At 48.7% G+C, this 14123-nt stretch overlaps 1 protein-coding gene across 7 annotated transcripts in view; it reads left to right on the top strand.

Annotated features, from left to right (window-relative positions):
- Pik3cd (phosphatidylinositol-4,5-bisphosphate 3-kinase catalytic subunit delta) overlaps positions 1-14123 on the top strand; it is a 46070-nt gene that overhangs the window by 20880 nt on the left and 11067 nt on the right. For all 7 annotated transcript variants that reach the window (XM_052717332.1, XM_052717335.1, XM_052717333.1 and 4 more), the window contains 3 exons: positions 10071-10243; positions 13342-13570; positions 13655-13884. In XM_052717332.1, coding sequence (XP_052573292.1) covers positions 10103-10243; positions 13342-13570; positions 13655-13884 — 600 coding nt within the window. In that variant the 5' untranslated portion in view covers positions 10071-10102. The remainder of the gene's footprint in view (positions 1-10070; positions 10244-13341; positions 13571-13654; positions 13885-14123) is intronic.

Below are 14123 nucleotides of genomic sequence, written 5' to 3'. Positions count from 1 at the left end.
GCTGGAGGAATGTGTCACTGGGAGCAGGGGTTGAGGCCATTCCTGGTGTCTCTTTCTGCCTCATGGTTGTGTCTCAAGATGTGTGTCCTCAGCTTCCCCAGCACAGTGCCTGCCAGCCTGTTGCCTGTTCCCCACCATCATGGTCATGGACTCTGACCTCCGAAATTGTGAGCCCCAAATAAACTCTCCTACAGCTCGCCTTGGTTATGGTGTCTTGCCACAGCAATAGACAAGTAACTAAGACACCCTCTCTCCAGGCAATAGGCAGTTGGGTGTGGGTACTAAGCTCTGTGATGGGGAAGTCTGGGGTTCCCTTACAGTCTTTGTGGGTACGTGATTATTCTTTGTACACGGAGAACATTCTGCCTGAGCAGCTGCTGTCGTTTAGATCAGGTAGGGCCAGTGTCATCTGTGAAGCTTCCCTCAGCCTCTACCTCATCATCTCTAGGTCTTTCTTGTTGCTTGCTAAACCTCTTTGTTGGTTGTGAATCTCTTTCAAAATTAAAATATTAGGCAAAATTTTAAAGTTGTAAGGAGGTAGAAACAGAACCACTACAGTGGAAACTTATTTTTCCAAACTGCCTTAAATTTTTTTTTTACACTTGTTATTAGTGTGCCTATTTGGGCACACTTATGCCATGATGGTATGTGTACAGAGGTCAGAGGACAATATTGTGGAGTTGTTTTCATTTCATCTATATGTGGGTTGAGAGGAGTGAACTCAGGTGGCCACCCCTGCACAGCAGACACCTTTACCTTCATCTCCATAGCTCAGGAAATACCTTTAATAATAATTTTAGCAGCACGCCTTTAATCCCGGCACTCAGGAGGCAGAGGCAGGTTGATCTCTGTGATTCTGAGGCCAGCCTGGTCTACAAAGTGAGTTCCAGGACAGCCAGGGCTACACAGAAAGACCCTATCTCAAAAAACAAACAATAACAACAAAAATATGTTTTTATTTTGTGTATATGAGTGTTTGCCTGCATGTATGTATGCGCACCATGTGCTCACAGTGCACATGGAGGCCAGGAGAAGGCACTAGATTCCCTGAAACTGGAGTTACACATCTTCTGGCAACTATATGGCCATTAAGATAGGAACTCACAGCAGCTGTGATTGCCCACAGTGGGTCTGCACAAGAATGAGCCTGTCCGTAGTCAGGCACGGCTAGAGGAGAGACGCGGGGACTCTACCTGTCACTGCTGGACTATTTGCTACTGGTAGATCCAGGGAAAGGGGGAGCCATAGCCTTCAGCTGTATGTTCACTAGAGACTACCAGGTTCCAGTGAGTACTACTGTTCTGGTGACGTGAAATGGATCAGAAAACAAAACCAAGAGTCACGAGTCAGGGAAAAGGGCTGGTGTGGAGGAGGGGAGTTGGAATTAGATAGGAGTTGGAGGGAGATTTAAAAAAAAAAAAAAAAAGTTGTAAGACCCAGACACTTGACACAGAATGATGGAAACATAGCGGCATGGTTTCCACCCAGTCGCCAGGCAGGGCCTTGCAAATCCTCTCTTTGACCTCACAAGGACAGTGACCATCACATCCTGACATTAATTGCTGACCCCTGAAGCTCTTTACACAGTGAGCCCTCCCAGTGTTCAAGTGGGGTTAGTGGCTTGTGGTGGTATGACTCCAAGAAGTCACACTTAGTATCATGTTTCAAATGTTTGTCCCCAACTGGTGGCACTCTTCTGGGAAGCTGTGGAAGCTTAAGGGGTGAGGGTGGTACCTGCCCCCGGATTTTGCTGTGCTCTCTGTTTCTTGGTCCGCAATGATGTGAACAGTCTTTCTCACAGGCTCCTGCAGCCATGAACTAGCTGCTCCACCATGCCTTCCCAGCTGTGATGAGCTGAGACCCCCTGGAACTGAGCCAAAATAAGTCTTTCCTTCCTAAGTCATTTCTGCGTGGTATTTTGTCACAGCAAAGCAAAAGTAGCTGGTCCAGTGCCTTGCTCCTACATTTGACCTGGCAGCCCTGGATGGTCCAATGCAGTTAAGTTCTTAGCAGGAACCACCCAGACAGACAGAAAAAGAAAACAGGATGTTACCACATGGCTGTTTGTTGCCTCTGCAAAATGCTCTTGCGCATTAAAACTAAGGCAGCAGGGCTGCGATGTAGCTCATTTGGCGGAGTACTTGACTAGGATGCCTGAGCCCTCTGAGCCCTCGTTCAGTCCCCTGTAGTGCATAAACAAGGGGTGGTGGGGCATTTGGGAAGCAGGAGAATCACAAGTTCAAGGTCAGTCTTAGCTACATAGTGAGTTAGGTCCAGGCTACCTAGAGAGTCTGTCTCAAACAAACCCCTATGGCATCAGAAATGATGATTTTTTTTGTTTGGTTGTTTCTTTGTTTTGAGACAGGGTTTCTCTGTGTAGCTTTGGAGCCTGTCCTGGAACTTGGTCTGTAGACCAGGCTGGCCTCAAACTCACAGAGATCCGCCTGCCACTGCCTCCCGAGTGCTGAGATTAAAGGCATGTGCCTCCACTGCCCCGGCTTGAAATGATTTTTTAAAAAGATTATTACTTTTTTCTTTTTGAGACGGGGCTTTCTGTGCAGTCTAAGCTGACTTCGAACTCACATAGAGATTCACCTACCATTGCCTCTTAAGTGATGGGATTAAAGGTGTGAGCCATTGTACCCAGCTTTATTATTACAGATTGTATGTGTATGTGTGTGTGTGTGTGTCTGTCTGTCTGTCTGTCTGCACATGAATGCAATGGCCTTGGATCCAGGTCAGAGGCTTCAGATCCCCTGAAGCTGGAATTAGAGGTGTTCGAGAGCCACCCAGTGTGGGTTCTGGGAATCAAACTCTGGTCTTCTAGAAGAGCAGCAAATACTCTTAACCACAGAACCATCTCTCCAGCCCCTAGTTTGTGTTTTTTTGAAAGAGGGTCTCACTATATAATTCTGGCTGGTCTAGGTGTGTACCAATTGGCCATGAACTTGTGACAGTCCTCCTGCCTCAGCTTCCTAAGTGTTATGATTACAGCTGTGAATCTCTGTGCCTAGGTTTTGTTCATTTTTAGATGCAGGGTCTCACTAAATAGCCCAGGCTGATCTTGAACTCATGGCCCTCCTGCTTCTGCCTCTTTGGTACTAGGCTTATAGGTGTATGCCATTGTGTCTGGTTCATTTAAGGCATTTTTTAGATGTGAATTTTCAAATATGTGACACATAACCTTTTTATGTCTTTTTGAGGAAGTTGATGGAAGAAAGTCTTCCACTAATATAAGAACAAAGCAAAGAATGTGAACCAGGCATCCTACCTGTATCTCTATACTGGGGAGCCGAGACAAGAGGTCAACCCGTGCTCTAAAGCCAGAAGGAAAACTGAAAGCAAATGGAAACAATGTACAACTATCTATTTTCTCATTTGGCTGGGCTGCCCAATGGCTTTCAATGTTTCCAATGCTATCTTTGAGGCTTGAGAATGACTGGAAAACACTATGTTGAGTTTTGTTTTCAATTACTATAACTAAACACCCGTGGCAGACTGCTTACAAAGAAAAGATGTTTATTCAGTCCATAATCTGGGGGGCTGAAGGTCCAAGGTCGTTGCTCAGTTATTGGTTCAGCCTCCGAACCTAATGCTGGATGGCTTTGCAGCCGGAGCTAGAGCAGGAAAGAGAGATCCTAGCACTGAACTGGAAGCCAGAGCGAGGGGCGGGGGCTCAGCTCTCCTTTCCTGACTGTTTCCCTGAGGATCTGGGACTGTCACCTGGTTTCCTGCCTCAGGGCCTTTGTGCCTGTTCCTACCATGTTCCTAGCACCTGGTCTCTGTTTGACCCATCATCCTGACTCCTTCACTCACTGGAGCCTTCCCTTTAATGTGGCCTCACCCAAGGATTATTCCACCCACCTCCATCTACAGGACACCTCCCTGCAAGTCCCTTTTTGTTTCAGTCTAGCTCTTTGGCTCCATGAAATCATCTTGTTCATTCTATTTCCTTCCGTCTCCTTCCATTAGACTAAAATCCCTAAGAGCCTTGATGATGCCCGTCAGCTGTCTGCTGGACACGCAAAAATAAACTCAGTGTAAATGAGCCTTGGAAGGTGGCTCTTCACGGTCCCTTCCTGAGGGCCTCCAGGGCTGTGTGGGCATCCACAGCAGGATAACTGTCTCAAGAATGTCCCTTTTTAGGGAGTGTCCTTGGGGACTTGCTGTGAGGTGACCTTTTGGGTAAAAGAGGCCATACTTTTGGACTCTGCTCTGACATGCACACCTGTGCTGGTTGTCCATACAGGTTGATGGGGCTGAGAAATGGGCGCCTGGATTTGAAGGGCTTCCTGAGGTTGAGGGGCTCCTGCAAATCGGCCCCTTGCCCGCGCTACTGGATTCAGCATCCACAGGACACTGCCACACAAGTGTCTTTGTGTGATGCCTTCTCTATTCATGGTTGAGGTAGATGCCAGTCTTAGATCTTCAGTCTGAGGGTTTATGGACACTTATGTGTACTCACCTTCTAGAAGTTTCTGTGACTCAGATCTTGGACTGATTAAATTGTCATTTTGACTCTGAAATCCAGGCTTTGGACAGACGCTTTATCTGTGGGCTCAGAGTATGAGTGTTCTATCTCTCCACAGAGGTGTAGGGATGGTTCGCAGGGGAGTCTTTACACTCGAGAACTCTTTCTGGAGTGACTCTGGGTCCCCGTTGCAGCCTCACTGAAGGAGCCTGACATAGCCTTCCCAGGGCTCCCTGCCTCAGGGAGAAAGATGGCTATCACCCAGAGAAGCAGGAGGCCACTTCCCTTCTTTTCCTTGTTGCCTGTCCCCAATGTGGCCTGCCGAAGTGACTCATGTGTTCTGGTAGGAAGCCACTCCCCAGGACTCATGACTGCAGGACCCCAAAGATTGCCTTTATGTTGACAAAGACTGGGGAAAATTGGGCATCTTGGCCATGGACCTGGATAAGAGGTGGAGTTAATAATCCAGAGATTCTGGCCACTGAGAGTCTCAGAAGAGACACAGAAAAATGGCAAAGAATTGAGTTCCAGGACAGCCAAGGCTGTTATACAGAGAAACCCTGACTTGAACCCCCCTCCCCTCAAAAGGCAAAGAACTCCCCAGGAGTCCCAAGTTTGGACCAAGACTCCAGCCAGCAAGGCTCCCAGCCCAGGGCAGTCCTTGCTTGCAGGCCTCCCTGAAGCCTCCTAGGGCCCCTGAAGCATTCCTGGATCCTGAGAGAGTAGCCCAGGTATGTCTGTTGAAGTCTTTGGAGAAAATTCTCCTGGATCTGTACATGTGTCCACACGCATGTATACATGTACACAGATGTGTGTGGAAGTCAGAGGACAATCTGGGGTGTTCCCTAGGAAGGCTTCCACCAGCAGCTTCACCAGGCGACTTCACCAGCTGACCCCTGAGCTCCAGGTTTTGCTGCCCCCTCCCGTCCCATGTTGCCGGCTCTGGTATTACAAGTTTTTGCTGTGCCCAGCTTTTTCTGTAGGGTCTGAGGAGGCCTCAGGGTCTCAGGCTTATAAGGCAGCTGAGCCTCTCCCCAGACTCCATCTCTGTTGGATCTTTAGGACTCAGAGGTCAGATCCTACATGTCCATCTTGGGCTAGAGAAAACTGATTTGGGACATCCGGGAAAGCTGATGGGAGACTCAGAGATCTATCATAGTGCTGTCCCATAGCTGATTTTGTGGCTCCTGTGGCACCAGTTGGAGAGGTTGAAAGAACGGAGCCAGGTCCTGTGAAGCTTTCCCAGATACTCCCGAGTGACTTAGGCGTAGACAGAGAAGCCAGGACTGTCTGAGGTTTGCGAATTGCTCATGCTGTCTTGCAGTGACTCCTCTCCCAGTGACTTGGGACAATCCTGGCCCCCACTGACCCTTTGTCTAAGCTGGTTCACCCACCCTTCTGGCTCATCACCGGATGACGGCGCAGGGCACAGAAATTGTCGGAGGCAGCCAGCTTGCAGGGCAGGAACTTTCTAGACAGAAAGAGTGAAAGGGGAAGGTATTGCTTCATTCATGGAAAAAGATGCTTTCTGGAGGAGGTATCAGAGAAACCGACGATGTGTGGTCGGCATGGTCTGGTGGGTAGGAGTGACAGCCATGTGAGCCTGGCACCTTGAGTTTGGGTCCCTGGAAGCCATGTGAAAAGTGACCTGCAGTGGGAACTGGAAGGAGGGGAAGTGGCTGTGGGCTCCCTGATCATGGTGCCTGGAGTAACGCAGCGCAACAGAAACACGAGACCAAATAATACATAAGCAAATGTAATTACTTTTCTGGGTTTTTGTTTTGTCTTTTCAAGACAGGGTTTTGCTGTAGCTTTGGAGCCTATCCTGGAACTTGCTCTGTAGACCGGGCTGGCCTTGAACTCACAGAGATCCACCTGCTTCTGCCTCCCGAGTGCTGGGATTAAAGGCATACGCCACTACTGCCTGGTGTAATTAATTGTCTTAAAGACAGGCTTTTCCTGTGTCTACCTGGCTGGCCTAAAACTTGCTATGTAGACCAGGCTGGCTTTGAATGCTCCTCAGAGATTCATCCACCTCTGCCTTCTGGCTAATGAAAAAAAAAAAATTCAAATGCTGTAAATTAAAACAACTCCCCTAAAAGGAACAGAATTGGCTGCTTGTGTGGCTGAGAGGCTCAATCTAGAGGCTCAAAGGTGTCCTGGGGTCGGGGCTGGAGGGTTGGTGCTTGGGGGCCAGAGAGCTGGGCAGAGAGCTGACTCAGCAGTTAAGTGACTACAGTTTCTGGCACCCATTCGAATGGTTCACAACTGCCTGTAACTCCAGGTCTAGGGAATCTGGTGGCTCCGCCCTCCAAGGGCATAGGCACTCATGTGTCCATACCCACCACAGCCATGCACACATACCCATATTTCAAAAATATTCAAAAAGAGAGAGGGAGAAATCCTCAGTTCCCTCCCCATCGTTACAGAAACAGGGAATGATGGTGCCTGCCTCCAAACCCAGTACTCGGGAGATAGAGATGATGGAGGACAGACTCCATGGGAGGGCAAGCCTGGGTCATGAGAATATCTTTTTTTTGGTGACAGTGTCGCATATGTCCCAAGCTGGCCTTGAACATGTATTTGTTTTCATTCTGAACTTCTTTTTTTTTTTGGTTTTTTCGAGACAGGGTTTCTCTGTGTAGCTTTGCGCCTTTCCTGGAACTCACTTTGGAGACCAGGCTGGCCTCGAACTCACAGAAATCCGCCTGCCTCTGCCTCCCAAGTGCTGGGATTAAAGGCGTGCGCCACCACCGCCCGGCTCATTCTGAGCTTCTTTTGCTCAGCTTTCTGTCCATGAGATGCATCATCATCACTGTGTCTATCTGTAGATTCTTTGCTGCCACCTAATAGTCCATTGGGAAAGGATAGCTTGCATTCTGCCACTGATCTGTACCTGAGAAGTGTCCTGTGGGGTGACTGTACAATGATGCTTCATGTAGCATGAATCCTAAGTGGTCTTAATAATGAAAACCCAGAGTCAGATATCAGGGTAAATGCTGAAAAATCAGAGAAGCAGAGCCGCTAGTTCTTACCTCTACGAAATCCTCAGCCAAAAGGGCCCACAGTTCCTGTCTCCTCCCACCTTATATTCCTCTCTCTGCCCAGCCATATCACCTCCTGTCTCCACCTCCCTAGAACTGGGATTAAAGGCGTGAGACCCCAAGTGCTGGGATTAAAGGTGTGAGCCACCACTGCCTGCCCTCTATGGCTAACTAGTGGCTTAGCTCCACACTCTGGCAAGCTTTATTTGTTAGATCACAAACAAAATATCACCACAGTTTTAAACCCTTATGTGTGTCTTTGGCAATGTCTGTACTCAAGTTCTGTTGGGTGTGTGCCTGGGCATAGACTATGATTGCCTTGGTCCCAGGGTACAGGCATGTTCCACTTGAGTAAAGCCCGACAGTTTGCCTCAGTGGCTGTACCGTGTGCACTCTTGGAGTAGTTCTAATGTCCCTGGACTTGCTTCTTCTCTCTGTCACATCCTACTGGAAAGGGAAGGTTCTAGACTTCTTCTAAGGAAGAGAGAAGGGGTTCCCCTTTTCTCCTGTCTCGATGATGGGCTATGCACACCACGGGGTCTTCCCCATGGTTGAATGAGGTTTATAGACTTAATGCTCTACCACCATCTGGGTAATGCAGCTGAAACCTTCCTTTCCACAAGGCTGAGGGGCAAGAAAGCAAAGTGTTTGCTTTCCTCAGACCCAGACCTCAGGGTCCTCAGAAATGCAGGCCTCTGTGCTCATGTGACCAAAAGCACCCTGACTTCCCAAGCTTGGAAAGAATGCTTAGCATTATAGATGTAACTCCTCAGATTCCTGACCTCACCCCCTCCCCCATTTTAAATAAAAAAGGAAGACTTTGGCCTCAGAAAGAGGAACCCCAAGTAGGACGTGGTTTCGCACTTAGAGGAAGTGGCAACCAGCGGCAGCGGGGGTGGCACCGCAGGCAGCGTGATGCATGGAGCAGATGCTAGCTGCTGCTGTCCAGTGAGTTAGGCCCAGCCCTGTGAGTACCGCCATTTAAACGATAGCTCTCATGAACCAAACATGTCATTTCAGTCCAGAAGAATGTGACCTTGTGGTAGGCACGGAAATGTTCTGTTTTGTTTTGGTATTGGGCTCCAATTCATGGCCTCAAGCATGCTAAACATGTGTTCTTTCCTTTTCTCTTTTCGTTTTTTTTTTTTTTTTTGACAGGGTCTCTTGTAGTCCAGGCTGGCCTTGAACTTGCAATGTAGTAATATTGTACACAACCAAACCCAGTTTGTTCATGTGGTGCTGGGAATTGAACGCAAGGCTTTGTGGACGCTGGGCAATACTTTACCAACTGAACCACACTCTCAGCCTAGAAACATTTTTTTTTTAAAGAATAAAAATTGTGGGGGCAGGAAGAGGGAGGAGGGGGGATCTGTGGTTGGTATGTAAAATGAATAGAAAATTTCTTAATAATAAAAACAAAACAAAAAAAAAAATTGGATGGGTACAATGGTGCACTCCTTTAATCCCAGCATTCAAGAGGCAGAGGGAGGCAGATCTCCGTGAGCTTGAGGCCAGCCTGGTCTACACAGTGAGACCTTGTCTCAACAGAACAAAACAAAAACAAAAACAAAACAAAAAAAAAAACACATAAAATGATGAACAAAGCCGGGCGGTGGTGGCGCACACCTTTAATCCCAGCACCCGGGAGGCAGAGCCAGGGGGATCTCTGTGAGTTCGAAGCCAGCCTGGTCTACAGTGCGAGTTCCAGGACAGGCACCAAAGCTGCACAGAGAAACCCTGTTCCCCCCCTCCCAAAAAAAAGAACAAATTTGGTTGTATAAACATTAACCCTTCTGCTACTGCTCAGCCTGAAACTGGAAATCTGTAGCATCCCCACCCCCACCCCAGGCTGTGTGGTGGGGGTAGCAGAAATACTGTGAAAGCCCGAGAGTGTTGAGGAGGTTGTGAAATGATGCTTTCTTGATATGACGCGGCCGCTGCATCCGTGAAGCCCCAGAGGCAGCAGGTTACTTGAATAAGACGTGCACGAGACGGGGTTTGTCCGCATCTCACTGTGCTGGGCAACTCACTAACCGGAAGTTTAAAGCATGCAGAAAATCCTAGGAATTGTTTGTGGATACATGCTAGCAATAAGAATATAAAAACAAACGTAAGAATGATAAGTGGCTGGATTCCAGGTTGTGGTGACCTAGAAGGGAGAAGCTGCTGGTGGTGGGAAGGGATTTGGTGACTGGAGTGTGGGTGGCACACACACACACACACACACACACACACACACACACACACACACACACACACACACACATCCTGTGTCCCGTTATCTGTAATGTTTTGTTGGTACTGTGGTACTGTGGTGGGGGCAGGGGATGACGGAGGGGTTGGCATGACAGATATTATAAATTCTTAAAGTCGTTTCTCTCTCTCTCTCTCTCTCTCTCTCTCTCTCTCTCTCTCTCTCTGTGTGTGTGTGTGTGTGTGTGTGTGTTTGGCAAGCTCCGTGTGTCATTCTGTGGCCCAGATCTGGCCACCCCACTTTCCAAAGTCCTTGCCCAGCACCTCAGGGTCAGCTCATTCTGTCTCTGCCTTTCCCTCAGGAGAACAGGCCTCAGAGCAGTAAGGCAACAGAATGCCCCCTGGGGTGGACTGCCCCATGGAGTTCTGGACCAAAGAGGAGAACCAGAGCGTGGCTGTTGACTTCTTGCTGCCCACAGGGGTCTACCTGAACTTCCCGGTGTCCCGAAATGCCAACCTCAGCACCATCAAGCAGGTACAGCCTCCACCTCGAACCCTGATGCTCGGCACAGAATCCCTGGGGGTAAACTGTGTACATGTGTGTCAGCCAGAGGGTAACCTAGGCTGTCATTTTCAGGGTCCATCCCCTTGTTTTTGTTTTCTTGTGGTTTTTTCATACAGGATCTCATTGGAGTAGGGCTAGGTTGGCTGGCCAACAAGTCAGAGGCTCTACCTTTCCCGGCCTCTTCAGCGTTGGGCTTCCAGAAGGGTGCCATCATACCCAGCTGCCTGTTTTGTTCTGTTTTAAGATTTACTTATTTTGCCGGGTAGTAATGCCACACCCCTTTAATCCCAGCACTCAGGAGGCAGAGGCAGGCGGATCTCTGAGTTCAAGGCCAGCCTGGTCTATAGAGAAGTTCCAGGACAGCCAGGACTGCTTCACAGAGAAACCCTATCCCGGAGGGGAAAAAAAAAAACAAAACACTAACTTTTATTGCCAAGCAGTGGTGGCGCATGCCTTTAATTCTAGCACCTGGGAGGCAGAGGCAAGCAGATCTCTGTGAGTTCAAGGCCAGCCTGGTTTACACAGAGAGTTCCAGGACAGGCTCCAAAAGCTACACAGAGAAACCCTGTCTCGAAAAAAAAAAAACAAAAAACAAAACAAACAAACAAAAAAAACGAAACAGAAAAAAGACTTATTTTTATTTTATGTGTATGGGTATCCACCATGTGTATGCCTGGTGCCCACCAGGGGCCAGAAAAGGGCTTTGGATCCCCTGAGACTGGAGTTTCAGATGGTTGTGAGCCACCATGTGGATGCTGGGAACTGAACCCGGGTCCTCTGGAAGAGCAGCCCGTGCTCTTAACCGCTGAGTCATCTCTCGAGCCCCCCCCCCCATTGTGGGTTCTGAGTGACTGACTTAGGTAAAGTGCAAGACAAGCAGTTTACCAACTGAGCTATCGCCCTGAGCCCTTAGATGTGAATTTTACAAGATAAAATGACTAAGAATTGTTTAAAAACTTGTGGTTAAACTCCACTTATCATCCCAAAGTCAGCTTCCCCTCTGACAGCGTGCACTTCCCTTCACTAGATTGCTAGATTTCGAGCCGGGGTCCAGGCGGCCTCTGGCTGGGCTCTCATCCACCCGTGACTGTGTGGTCATTTTTGACCACTCTATCTACAGCGCTTAAGGGCCTGTGGCCTTTTCCTATTCCGAGCTGTCACCACAACAGTAAGCACCGTTGTTGGAAAGGGCTTTGGGTGTTATTGAATCATTTTCGGGGGGATTAATGAATTACACCCATCTGGATTGCATTTGGTAGTTTCTGTCTGACTTTGCAAGGGATCGTGTGACCTGCTAAGTGTGGCGTTTACTGCGTTAGGTTTTGAGCTACCAGAGGCTGAGAGCTTCTCTCAGAATTTTTGTTTGGTTTTATTTTTCAGACAGGGTTTCTCTGTGTAGTCCTGTCCTGGAACTCCCTCTGTAGACCAGGCTGGCCTCGAACTCAAAGATCACCTGCCTCCTGAGTGCTGGGATTAAAGGCATGCGCCAGCACACCCCGGATCTTACCTCAGAATTTTAAAAGCCGTAGATAGAAAGCCAGCTGTTGAAGTCTGTGGCCCCTGCTTTCCTGAGAGATTTCCTTTAATACTGATTTTTTTCCCCACTATGAAAACAATGTATACACATTAAAATTTTGGAAAATAAGAAAGAGGACATTGGGAGTGTAGTTCAGTTGGTTAGGGGGCCTCCCTAAAATGCACGCTACCTTGGGTTCAATTCCCAGCACATCATAAGCCAGATGTGTTGATACACACCTGTAATCCCAGGACTGGGAGATTGGCAGTTCAGAAGTTCTGGGTCATCCTCAGCCACACAGTGAGTTCAAGGACATTCTGGCCTCCTGTCTCAAAAAAGGAAAGGAAGCAGATAGGCTGGCTGGTGAGAAGACCTGAGTTCGATCCCCAGAACCCACATGGTGGAAGGAGCAAACCAGCTCCTCTAAATTGCCCCCTGATCTCCACATCTGCACCAGTAGATATGGCCTCCTCTGGCACAATAAATAAATCAAAGAATGTTTTAAAATAGTGAAAGAAGAAAAAAAAACAACTACCTGTGACTGAGCCGTATGAGGCAATTACCGTCAACACCTGGACTAGTTCCTGGCTTTGCTTTTTAATTAAAACTTCACATTTATTTATTTGTTTGTGTATGCATCTTTCATGTATGTGTGTGGGCATGCATATGCCATGGTATGCATTTGGAGATCAGAGAACAACTTGCAGGATCTGGCATCTCCTATCATGTGTGTTCTGGGGATCAAGCTCAGGTTGTTGGCTTGGTGACAGTGTGTCCACCTGCTGTGCCGTCTCCTCAGCCCCCAACTCCATTTGGATCTGTGCTTTGAGTCTTAGGACAATTCTGATGATGAGCTTTTGTATCTTTCTCTTTTTTAAAAGATTTTTTAATGTGTATGATTTTTTTTTTTTGCATGCAAATACATATGTGTGCTATGTGTGTGCTGAGTGCTCGCACAGGCCAGTAGAGGGTGTTGGGTCCCCTGGAACTGGAGTTCCAGGGGGGTTGTGAGCTGCCATGTGAGTACTAGGAACTGAACCCAGGTCCTCTGCAAGAGCAACAAGTGCTCTTAACTTCGGAGACATCCCTCCAGCCCCCTTGTATCTCTCTCTCTCTCTCTCTTTTTTTTTTTTCTGAATGGACATTGTAACAGTTTGATATTGGCTCTAAACGTCATATAAAACACTCTAGTTTGGCAGTTCATGCCTGTGGTCCCAGCACTTGGGAAGCAGAGGCAGAGGAATGAGGAGTTGATGAGTAGCCAGGTCTACAAAGTGAGTGATCATAGTGATATCCATAGGGATCATCTGGGGGTATTCAAAAGTCACACCTGGTTGTCCCTCTGGGTGGTCAAAGGTCATCCATGAACCGCATGGAAGAGATGTAGGACCCACTGCCCAGCTCCCAGTCTCAGCAAACTCTGACACCCTGCACAGAGACAGGAAGTTTATTGGCATGTGGCCAGTCCTCAGGGGTGAGCTTTTGTTTTCTTGGGGTCTCCCTCTGCCTCTGTGGGTGCCTTGTAGGGGCTGACTGTGACCCTCTCTCCCAGGTGCTGTGGCATCGTGCACAGTATGAGCCTCTCTTCCACATGCTCAGTGACCCTGAGGCTTATGTGTTCACCTGCGTGAACCAGACAGCCGAGCAGCAGGAGTTGGAGGATGAGCAGAGGAGGTTGTGTGATATCCAGCCCTTCCTGCCGGTGCTGCGGCTGGTGGCCCGAGAGGGCGACCGCGTCAAGAAGCTCATCAACTCCCAGATCAGCCTCCTCATTGGCAAAGGTATACTTGCTGGGGATAGGGGCTGCTTAGGCTGACCGCAGGTGGCCCGGCGTGTGCTGACTTCCTCCTCCTGCATCCCCAAAGGTCTCCACGAGTTTGATTCCCTGCGGGACCCGGAAGTGAATGACTTCCGCACTAAGATGCGCCAGTTCTGTGAAGAGGTTGCTGCTCGCCGCCAGCAGCTGGGCTGGGAGGACTGGCTGCAGTATAGTTTTCCGCCGCAGCTGGAACCCTCAGCAAGGAGCTGGCGGGCCGGCATCCTGCGCGTCACCAACCGAGCCCTGCTGGTCAATGTGAAGTTCGCGGGCAGTGGGGTGAGCCGTGACTTCAAAACCCTAGGGGTGCTAGCCTGGGTGCTTCATCCAGCCTGCCATGCCCATGAGGGACTTCCTCCTGTAAAATTCCCCAGTCATCCAAAGCTCCCTGTCCCTTCTCCCAATAGCATAAGATGGCATTCGCCAGGGCCCCGTGCATGCCAAAGGACTTAGCTGGTTGTCTCACCAGGCAAATTTGGATTTATTTTATTTTACTCTTATTTTATGTGTATGAATGT

The sequence above is a fragment of the Peromyscus californicus genome, unplaced genomic scaffold (assembly GCF_007827085.1).
Source record: "Peromyscus californicus insignis strain IS unplaced genomic scaffold, ASM782708v3 Scaffold_5__1_contigs__length_169319896, whole genome shotgun sequence".
NCBI classification, from domain to species: domain Eukaryota; kingdom Metazoa; phylum Chordata; class Mammalia; order Rodentia; family Cricetidae; genus Peromyscus; species Peromyscus californicus.
This window is presented reverse-complemented; position numbering and strand designations above follow the sequence as displayed.